This window comes from Haliotis cracherodii, unplaced genomic scaffold (genome assembly GCF_022045235.1).
Source record: "Haliotis cracherodii isolate W230 unplaced genomic scaffold, xgHalCrac1.p SCAF_5, whole genome shotgun sequence".
NCBI lineage: Eukaryota > Metazoa > Mollusca > Gastropoda > Lepetellida > Haliotidae > Haliotis > Haliotis cracherodii.
The window spans coordinates 9,003,364-9,014,900 of record NW_027266308.1 but is presented as its reverse complement, the minus strand read 5'-3'; the positions used below and the strand labels follow the sequence as shown (position 1 = coordinate 9,014,900).

General features: G+C 42.0%; 1 protein-coding gene across 1 annotated transcript in view; it reads left to right on the top strand.

The window, feature by feature from the left end:
• Window positions 1–3,954: 3,954 nt before the first annotated feature.
• Window positions 3,955–11,537, top strand: part of LOC139443518 (synaptotagmin-14-like) — a 69,368-nt gene continuing 61,785 nt past the window's right edge. Inside the window, exon 1 of the mRNA XM_071224506.1 lies at window positions 3,955–4,480. Coding sequence (XP_071080607.1) covers window positions 3,988–4,480 — 493 coding nt within the window. The 5' untranslated portion in view covers window positions 3,955–3,987. The remainder of the gene's footprint in view (window positions 4,481–11,537) is intronic.

Here is an 11,537-nt window from a genome sequence, read left to right as displayed (position 1 = left end):
CGTCATACATGAGGGATATATTTTTCCGGGATTTAATTGCCAATAATTAAGGGTGCGTATTATACACAAATAAATAAGTTTTGTGTACATTGATCAATCGGAACGGGTGCTTATTGGGATTGTTCACTTCCAATATTTAAGCAAATATCGCCATGGGCGCTTACGAGAGTGGGACGATTATTACGTTGAATACCATACTCATCAGTCTCACTGGCTTGTAACTTATTTGTAATGAATGTCCAGTTACTTGTGCATTATCCTTGACATCAAGGGGTTGGTCGGGTAGCCTAGTGGTTAAAGTGTTCGCTCGTCATCGCCAACATAGGTACACTGTCTGAAGCCCATTTCTGGTGTCCCCCACCGTGATATTGCTGGTATATTGCTAAAAGTGGCGTAAAACCATACCCACTCACTTGACAGAAAGGTTCCTGTATAACATTTTAACATTGTAGACCGCCTCCGTGGTCTAGTGGTAGAGCGTCAGCCTGGAGAGGTCTGGGGTTCGATCCCCGGCCGCGTCATACCAAAAGACGTTAAAAGATGGAACTTGTTGTTACCCTGTCTGACGCTCGGCATTAAGGGGCTAAAACAAGGACTGGTTGGCTCGGAGTCAGTATACTGTGTCTGAGTGGGGTATTCATGTTAAACTGCGGCATGGTATCTCAGTGAGCTAGCACTATAAATCGGCATCAGTCCGGACTAGTACAAGCAGCCACATACACAAATGTACATGCAAGTTGCTATATATGTGCAATAATCTTGGATGCGACATTAAAACCTGTTTCACCTCACCTAGTTGTACTGCATTGGACATATGTTTTCCCTAACTAGAAATGATGTCGTTAAACCAGAAGTGTTCATCACTTTGTTATTATGGTAGGTAGATGTGTAGGACTTTGTTTCAAGTTGTGCTTCATTTGGCATAGCTTTTCCCCAACCTGAAGTGCATATATAACATTGCTGTTACGTTTTGGTGGAGGCACAGTTTTGGTGCATTCCAAAATATGTAAGGATGGGTCTGGTTCTGTTTTTTACTGTAATTCCAATATTTTTCTTGTAGCAACAGCGATAATATACATACAGCGTAGGGCTGGGGGAGTCACAATTTACTACCTGACCCCCTATTACATGACCCTACCCGAGTACCCCCTAAAGGTCTCAAGTTGGTACAAAATGTTCAGTTGGGAATTGTTTTACCAGAGCCCTGGCAGAAACTATTTAGATATAAAATGATGGTGCATATAATGAAGTTGACTGTCAAAGCTTTGTCTTTACTGAAACATATAAATTCAGAAGGAATGCACATGGTCAGAAAGAAATGCCAACATTAGCAACTTACTTGTGGGACCTGGGGCAGTCGGGAAGCCTAGTGGTTAAAGTGTTCGCTCGTCACACCGAAGACCCGGGTTCGATTCCCAACATGGGTACAATGTGTGAAGCCCATTTCTGGTGTCCCCCGCCGTGATATTGCTGGAATATTGCTAAAAGCGGCGTAAAACCATACTCACTCACTCACTCACTCACTCACTCACTCACTCACTCACTCACTCACTCACTCACTTGTGTGACCATGGAATTTTATTTTTATTGTCATTAAACAATATATCACATGATTAACCACGGGTCCGGGTAGTCGTGTGGTTGGTTACATGGGTCCTACTCAGTACCCACCCGACCCGAGTTACCTGTCCCAGCCCTAGTAGAGCGTCTTCTAGATATTGATCAATGAATTTAATGTGTGATTCAATGTCTAATGGAGGGTGTAAGTTTTGACACTGTTCCAAGTAACTTGACGAGTATTGAGCATGCATGTACTCAGAGCCCCCAAGCTGTCTGTAGTGTTGATTGATCTGACTTGTAATTGCTGTGATTCTCCAGAGGCAGTCTGTTACAAGCAGCCACTCTGGGTTGTCAGTCCTGGAGGACTTGATGACCTCTTTGCTGTACCTCACCTTCCGAATCATGGCGACCGCCTCTGTGGTCTAGTGGTAGAGCGTCCGCCCGGAGAGCGGAAGGCCCGGTGTTCGATCCCCGGCTGCGTCGTACTAAAAAGAACGTTAAAAGATGGTACTGGTTGTTACCCTGTCTGGCGCTCGGCTAAAACAAGGACTGGTCGGCTCCGAGTCAGTATACTGTGTCTGAGTGGGATATTCATGTTAAACTGCGGCATGGTACTTCAATGAACTAGCACTATAAATAGGCATCAGTCCGGACTAGTACAAGCAGCCACACACACACACACGTGCATGCACGTCGCTATATAAGTGCAATAATCTTTGACGCGATGTATGTTAAACCCCATTTCAAATCACCTCAGATTCATGGCTGCTGATGCTCTCCTTACAGCCATACATTCGTTATACACGTAGCTGCCTGGAAAATGAAGGTCGGTGGTTGATCCTGGTCACACCAAAAGACGTTAAGAGATGGTACTTGTTGTTACCCTGCCTGCCGCTCTTAAAGGGCTAAAACTAGGACTGGTTGACTCGGGAGTCAGTATACTGTGGCTGAGTGGGGTATTCACATTAAACTGCAGCATGGTATCTCATTGCGCTCGCACTATAAAAGGGGCATTAGTTGGGACTAGTACCAGCATCCGATCGTCGACATGTATACACACATGCATGCATTTTGCTATTCAAATGCAAAAATCTTGAACGTGACATAAAACGCCATTTCACCACCCCTCACCTCACATTCATTTCTCCATCCCTGAACATTTCCCACAAGGCAGCCAGGGGAAATTACCACCAGAAGATCAATGTTTGTATTGATGTCAAGATGCCTGGGTCTCAAAGACCCCCAACTCTTGTGGTATTGGACACGGCAGGATCTCTCCCAGGGGTGAAGCATGATGTATGCCCGTCGAGAATGCCTAGGAGAAGGTCATACAGGTCACTGATTGGAGATGTTACACTGCTAATGAAAATATATTGCGATATTGATTTTTTTCTGACTCTATCAACCATGAATCTACCTGTGAAGATCCAGGGTAAAATAGATCTTCAGCAACCCATGTTTGCCATAAAAGGCGACTATGATTGTCGTAAGAGGCGACTAGCTGGTGGTCAGGCTTGTCATCAATCCCAATTGTATGGATCGATGCTCATGATGTCAATCACTGGAATGTCTGGTCCATACTCGATTATTTATAGATCGCCAACATATAGCTGGAATATTGCCGATAGCGGTGTTAAACAACAAACAAACAAACAACCATGAATGATACATTTGGTACAATGTCATCAGCTTTCTACCCATGAAGATCCAGGTTAGAATTAGTCTTCAGCAACCCATACTTGCTGTAATTGGTGACTAACAGGACAGGCTTGTTGTCTTTGTTGACGCATGTCATCCATATTGCATAGATTGGAGCTCATGATGTCAATCACTGGATTGTCTAGCCTAGACTTGCCATCATCTGGCTTCAATATTGCCGAGTGCACTGTTAAACAACAAACAAACAAATATTGCTTTCGACCTGCTCGTAACTTGTTCCAAAGACCATCATATCTAGTATACATATTGCTAAGTGCAAATACGAGAGCGCATGAATATCTATGAGGGTAATATTATGGTGAGCTAAATACTCTGACATTTCAGCACCAGACCTGTGGACAAAACTGAAATGTGTCCCTTCTAATCTGTTTAGGATTTTGGTAATGAAATAGCATGTATGCAGACAGAGCTTAATATGATAATTAAACTAAAATGAAAACATTTATGACCTCCGCCCACATATATTCCGAAGGTTAAATTCCCTGGTGTAATTACCCCCATGTGACTGCAGCTATTGCCCAATCATCCATTCTTTCCCTCACTTGGTGCAGCATTTAAACAATTGCTTCTATTAACATACCAAGTAATGGCCTCATTTTCTCAATTACATCAGGGAGGCATATTTGTGCCGTAATTGTCAATAATGCCAAGCGGCGATTAGACAAGTGGAGAACTTTGTGGAGTTATGGAGTTAAGAACGTTGTGGTCATGTTGAAGAAGGTGCTGGCCGTGCTGCTTTTCTGTTGTGGACTTCACTGGACTGATGAGGTCAGCGGGAACAGCACGTCCATACACGGAAAAACAACGACTGTTCCTAGCACCGCGGGACATCCGACAAAAACAAGCAATGTCGGGGTATCGGATACTGGGGAGGAAGGTGGACCTGATGTCACCAGTGTCGGCACCTTCACCACCGTCAGTGACGACAACCAAAACAATGTGACCAATGGATCGGAGGTGAGCAGTGCCATCACCAATGATGAGGATGTGGACTACGTTGATGGAGAGGAGGCATCCCTGGTGGTTGCGGCAGGTGCTGGGGATAAGCATAACACCTCCTGGGATGGCAACTCCACGGATGGCAACTCCACAGATTATGATTTGTACGGCAACATGACGTACGATTACGAAGATAATTACACAGACCTATTCAGTAATGAATCTATTGGTGTTTTTATCAAGAAGAAATTTCATAGAGAAGGTCAGTCTTGGTATCTTTAAGTTATTTTTCTGAATTTCTACGAATGGTGGCCTGTGTTCCAGATTGTTTGTTTGTTTGATATTTAACGCCACACTCAGCAATATTCCAGCTATATGACGGCAATCTGTAAATAATTGAGTCTGAACCAGACAATCCAGTGATTGACATCATGAGCATCGTTCCACGCAATTGGGATACGATGAAGCCTGACCACCCGATCCCGTTAGTTGCCTCTTACGACAATCATAGTCACCTTTTATGTCAAGCATTGGTTGCTGAAGACCTATTCTACCCCGGATCTTCACGGATCGTGTTCCGATTGAATTGTGCCCTGTGTGAAACTGAGACAGTCTTTATGTAATTAGGGGGCGGTCGGGTAGCCAAGTGGTTAAAGTGTTCGCACGTCACACTGAAGACCTGGGTTCGATTCCCGACGTGTACAATGTGTGAAGCCCATTTCTGGTGTCCCCCCTCCGGGCTATGCTGGAATATTGCTAAAAGCGTCGTACAACCAAACTCACTCACTCACTCACTTTATGTAATTAGGGTAATTATTAGTTCCATCATTAACTTTTAGTTTTGAATTACTTGTATCAAACTCACTTGGACTTTCAGTTGCCTCGAATCTATTTCCCCTTTAGAGCTAGGGTGTGTTTCACACGACGCCTAAGTTATTGTCAGTGAAATACAGCCTGGAATATGTTAGCAGCTATTGTGTCGTAGGTATTGTAATATAGTACCATTGCCACTTGCAAATGAAGTATCCTTGTGTATCTATGTATGTATATATGTTAATAAATGCTAGCATCTGTCGGTATTAGTCTTCCAACCCATGGCTGAGAGTGAGGAATGTATTGACAGGTGTAAGGCAGAGAGGTCAGGGCTGATATTTTATATGTCACAGATACTGCTCTTTGGGGACTAGATCTGTTTTGTAGTGTAAGTTGATAAGGTCAGCAGAGATATCTGTAATATTCTACTCAAAAGAATTTGAGGACAATCTGATTCTATATATCACTATAGTTAATCTGTCTGTCCTTAACTTCTTTTGAGTAGTTTTCATCTCATTGGTGTTTGAGTAATGTTCATTGCAACAAAAGGTTCAAGGTGACTTAAACTGTGATGAACATCTGTCGTGTATTGCTGTAGAAATATACACTGCTATTTAGTCCACTTTAGCCAATATAAACACCTAAAATATATTGAAGAACACCTGATTCTTTTATATTTCTACAATTCATCTGTCATGGTTTGACAGATTAACCACAGATGCCAACCATTATTTTTTAGTTTAAAATGAAGCTATTATGCTTGTCCTCCCCAAATTACAATTTTTAACATTTTTTTATGAATTATTAACATGCATAAAATATCACGGAGAGCAAATTGTTGGTGCTCATTCGTCACCAACTCGTGTTATTCCGGGACAAGCGGAATAGCGACACGTGCCCCTCTCATGGCCATTTTTAGGACTGGGTTCAGTCTAAGTGCAAATGGGCAAAGTTAAAAGAATTGTCAACTCGTTGTGTAATGATTCACTTACTCTTTCCACTAAGTCATCTTTGACCCGTGAAGATCTGGGGTAGAATAGATCTTCAGCAACCCATGCTTGCCGTAAAAGGCGACTATGGTTGACTATGACTTGGTTGATGCAAGTCATTCTGATTGGTTTGTCGTATTTTCGCACATAACATTCATCGATAGGGGGACGAGTCTTCTTGCAGGTTACGGAAAGGGGCGAGTGGTGACGAATGTCGTCATGTGAAGCATTCTACAGGGAGCTAATTGCATGTACACCTATTTTTCTCCGGAACACAAAATTCCACATTGTCTTTCTGGAATTTAGTTAATAATGTATTGAATTTTATGAATGGGTTGAGCTTTGACCACATGTTTGGGTTGCAGTGTTTCCCACACGATGTTTGGTCACCTTGATAATTAACGGGGTTTGGAGGGGTTTTCCCCAAACAACAGCTCGATTAAAATCTTTTCATAAGTGGATGTAATTTTTAAGTAAGATATTCAAAGTACAGTGTGTTTGTTGAAATATGGCCCTGATGGATGTTATATGGAATTGAACAAAACCTTCCAAATAGCGTGCTGGTTTTCTTGGGGGAATTCGTCAGCAAAGAGCCGGAGTCACAGGAGACTAATCACAATTTTATTTACAAGAACAATTAACAATTTACAATATCTTAAAATATAGCTGTTGATGCCACAGAGTGGGTACAACCCTCTGGGCTGTGGGAGAGAGATCTGCTTGGTATGAGCGTCAAACCCCTTCTGCTTAACATTTTGCTTCTGTATGTATTTAACAAAACTTAGAACAATAAAAAAAGAATATGATTGGTATATACACGATGGGGTGTGCCATATGGTTAATGAATGGCTAGGCAGAGGGGAATACTTAATCCTGTTAACACTGTTGGACTAATCTTTTTGATATATTTACTGGTTGCTTTGAAAGAGATTATGGTGTCACTATAGACGAGCTTCTATGGGGGCTAATCCTAATCCTTAATGAGTCTAAATTGAAGTAATTGCTGAATGTTATTCTTATATAGGTGATGACAGATTTACTTAAATAAAATAGTTCAAGGCAATCTGTAAGACTATGTAGACATATCTTTTGTCTTATTGAATAGTATGTCTAGGAAATGTGTTTTCGTTACCTTAGGCTAGCATCTATCCAAAATCTATAACTGAAACTACTGATATTTTATATATGCATTTTACCTGATGATAAGTATTACTTGCTAATATGGTATGATGTATAAATATTACACCATGAAAACTCATAAAAGCACTTGATCTTATTATTATAGGAAAACTTAGTATAAATGTTATGATAGATGTCACTGATGAGATTGTCCCATGCCGTTGTGGAAATTCTATTGTCGAGTACTTTTTGGATGTTGATGTCAATTATTTTCGATGTTTATGGATTGCTTTGATATTCAATTTTGAGGCATAATCATAATAATCCATTCAAACACAAGCAGATTAAATTCTTTTTCTGCTTATTTTGAGCTTTGTTGCCATGTTTTTTTAAATACTGCCGTCTTTGCATTTGGCTTTATTACCACTTTGTTCGTTTGTTTTTTATTTAACACCGCACTCAGCAATATTTCAGCACATGATGGCGGTCTGTAAATAATCGAGTCTGGACCAGACAGTCCAGTGATTGACATTATGGGCATTGATCCACACAATTGGATTATGATGACATGCATCAACCAAGTCAGTTAGCCTGACCACTCGATCCTGTTAGTCGCCTCTTACGACAAGTATAGTCGCTTTTTACGGCAAGCATGGGTTGCTGAAGACCTATTCTACCCTGGATCTCCAAGGTCGGCTATAGAACTTGCATCGATGCATGTGTACCAATGTTTCATGTATGTCTAGGCCCAACGAAAATGTTGAAGCCAAAGCCTGGATCATGGCATGATGCTCTTAACATTACTTTTTTTCATGTAAAATTACGTTTTTTGGCCTCTCTCCTGCAAAGCTTATTTTGGGTTGGCATCTCTGGACCAACTATTCTATCTTTTTACATATCCTGCATTACTCCTTAATGCATCTACTGTTTACCTTTGACAAAAGACAGCACATACTTGGTAGCTAATAAATCAGTGTTGGCCAGTCCGGAGAATCGTAAGATGACCAAAGTTCTGGAACTACAGGCCCTTCTATGCTCATTCAGGCTTGAGGATCAGAAGGCCAAGTCCGTCCCCCTGCTTGGTATTTGAATGTGGTCCTTGGAGGTTTACGGGTGCCTCCGTTCGAGCCTATCCACGCAACTTCCTTCTTCAACCTCACCATTCACCGGGTCCATTTTGAGCATGGTACGCAGGAAGTGGTTCACCTCGCTGGTATTTTAGATAGGAATCAGCTATCAGGACAACCCGGTTGTGGGTTCGAAGATGAGGAAGAACTCCTCGTGTGCCCTGTACATGCGCTTTTAGTTTTTTTTATCTCCCGCCGGGCCAGAAATGGCCGAAGGGGGATTATGTCGTGGCGCAGTCCTCCGTCCGTTTGTCCATCCCACAGAGGTTACTAAGCTAGTGAAATCAACTCCTCCTACAGTTTCCAGAGCACATCCCTGATAATCTACACACAAGATGTCGACATGTTGATGATACGCCTATCGCAGTCCCGTTTCGTTTCGACTAATTTTGAAAGAGTTACTGCCCCTGTTTTATGGAGCTTCATTTGCCTTATTGTGAGAGAGGGTACTAAGCTTGTGAAATCAACTCCTCCTACAGTTTCCAGAGAATATCCCTGACACTCTACACACAAGATGTCGACATGTTGATGATACGCATATCGCAGTCCCGTTTCATTTCGACTAATTTTGACAGAGTTACTGCCCCTGTTTTATGGAGCTTCATTTGACTCGTTAAAAAAATTCATGCGGGGGATGTTGTGCTCTTAGAGCACTCTTGTTATCCGCTGCTCTGCGACTAGGCATGGTATGTGGAAACGGTTGTTTATTGCTGCATGTATCTGAGATGTCCATGACCCAAGTTAGTCGTAACGCCATATCACTATGATTACGCCAAGTCATCCTTGGGGCATACAAAGTCGCAAAACTTGATCCGCCGAGATCTCACAATCCTCGCTTACAATCTTCACGAGATCAGGGCGGTTGCCTCAACCATGTCTCTACATAACTACTGTTCTATCAGAGCAAACAGGGAAGGATGTTTTTGGAGGTCAGACACAGTCTTCGCCAGCCATTGTCTGAGAGATGTGGCACTCGAAGAAATCGAAGATGTTCTTAGCTTTGGCCCTTTGGTTATAGCCCAGCAAGTTACCAAACCCGGACACAACCCCGCACACAACCCCCGACACAACCCCCGACACAACTGCAGTCCAAAGCCAGTCGTACCCGACTCGTGCAGTGTTTTGAGATTCTCATTAGGGGGATTAATCACAATTTTAGCCTTGGTTTGGTAATTCAGTTTTAGATTTTAGCTCACACTATTTTCTTCTTACTGTATCCCAATTGCATGGATCAATGTTCATGATATCAATCACTTGACTGTCTGGTCCAGACTCGATTTTTTACAGGCCGCCATTCATATGGCTGGAATATTGCAGAGTGTGGCATTAAACAACCAACAAATAAACATTTAGTCACCTCTTAGAATAAGCATTGATTGGTCGACCTATATTCTTACCCAGAATTCCCACGTGTCTGTTCCTGTGTCGTGTAAGTTTGTCAGGCTGTGGACCTACCCAGCACAGTATTGTGGGTAGTGAAATCTGATAAGGCATATTAAGTCCTCTTTATAAAATATATTTTTTGTTTGTTAACACCCCACTCAGCAGTATTCCAGCAACATTGGGATGGTCTGTAAACAATTGAGTCTGGACCAGACAATACAGTTATGGATATTATGGCACAATGGCACACAGTGAACCAAGTCCCTGAACCTGACCCACTAGCCCCCACTTGCAGTGTTATAAAAAGTCCCATGTCTCTGTTTGTATATGGTTTGATAGTTCTTTCAGAAAAGAGTGGAACTAAACAGTACTATGTTGACAATAGTAATGTGAGATTGGGATGCTTTCTCGCTCACTGATGCCTGGCTTTCTTTGATGCCATCTATTTGTATGGATTCTAGAACTTGCTCTGACCTTCAGGTAATGGGGTTTGGCAAAGGGTTTGACCAACTGGGTCAGTGATGACGTGCGAACAGTTCTGACTGGTGAGCCGCTAAGTGAATCACCCTCAGTTCTCCACCAGTTTCTCACAATCATACAGAATGCATACCCAATTAAACATTTTCCTGCTTGACCGCAGATAAAGACAGTCCACCCTATTTCCAGCTCTTATTAGTTCTGGTCATAGAAGCCTTTTTGATGGAATGTTAGGTCAATATTCAATACTGGTAGTACTTGTGGGAGATTTCCTAAGCTCCACTCTTTGAGGGTTTCATTGTAAATATGCTTTGATCTTTCATTCTGAAGTAATGCTTATAATCCAACAATTGGATTGACTGTGCAAAGCTCTTCCTATACCAGGCTGCAGGAAGACAAGACTGTGTTGATACAGATTAATGTCAGATCAGCTCACTTCCACTCTCCATCCTCACTGTGGGACTTTCTTATTGATTAGCCAGCTACTATATCATATATAAATTGTTCAGAGCTACCTCCGTATCTTTGCAAATGCTAGTTTGTGAATTGATGACATTAGCAAAAACTCTGAGTAGAAACTGCATTATGAGATGTTATACTAATGAAAAGATTGCATCTTCAAACTGCAGGATTGTTTTTCTTGAATCTGGTCCAAGTATTTGAATGAGTGTTGCAGTGTTATGTCAAAGAGTTTGACGGCTTGTGTTCGTTGGAAGAAGTTTCATATTATGTATAAAAGTAAGACAAGATTGCAGTTAGTAGTCATGCTTTTCTGTCCTGTGAAGGAATGGAAATAACCGAGAAACTTTACAACACTGAATAGTGATAACACATAGCAAGCAATACCCCAAAAATGTTTGAAATTCTCCAAGGATACTTTTAACATTAAAAAATCAAAACTGGTACAGGCCAGCATGGCTTGTGCTGATTTCTGTCCCTGGAACGGAATCGAGCGGTCAGACTCACTGACTTGGTTGATGCATGTCATCGTGGGCGGTCGTGTAGCCTAGTGGTTAAAGCGTTCGCTTGTCACGCCGAAGACCCGGGTTCGATTCCCGACATGGGTACAATGTGTGAAGCCCATTTCTGGTGTACCCCGCCGTGATATTGCTGGAATATTGCTAAAAGCGGCGTAAAACCATACTCACTCACTCACTCACTCACGTCATCGTATCCCAATTGGGTAGATGAATGCTCGTGACGTCAATCCCTGGATTGTCTGGTCCAGACTTGATTATTTACAAACCGTTGTCAAACAGCTGAAATATTTTAGAAATCTCCTCTGATACTTGAGTCGGCTGAATCGTTTCTCGATCCGAGGAGGCAGTCTTGTCAGCTTTAGTGATTGGATGCATGAAAATAGCTGTATTACATTATTTTTGTTTACCTGGTAATAGGTTTAATGGCATCT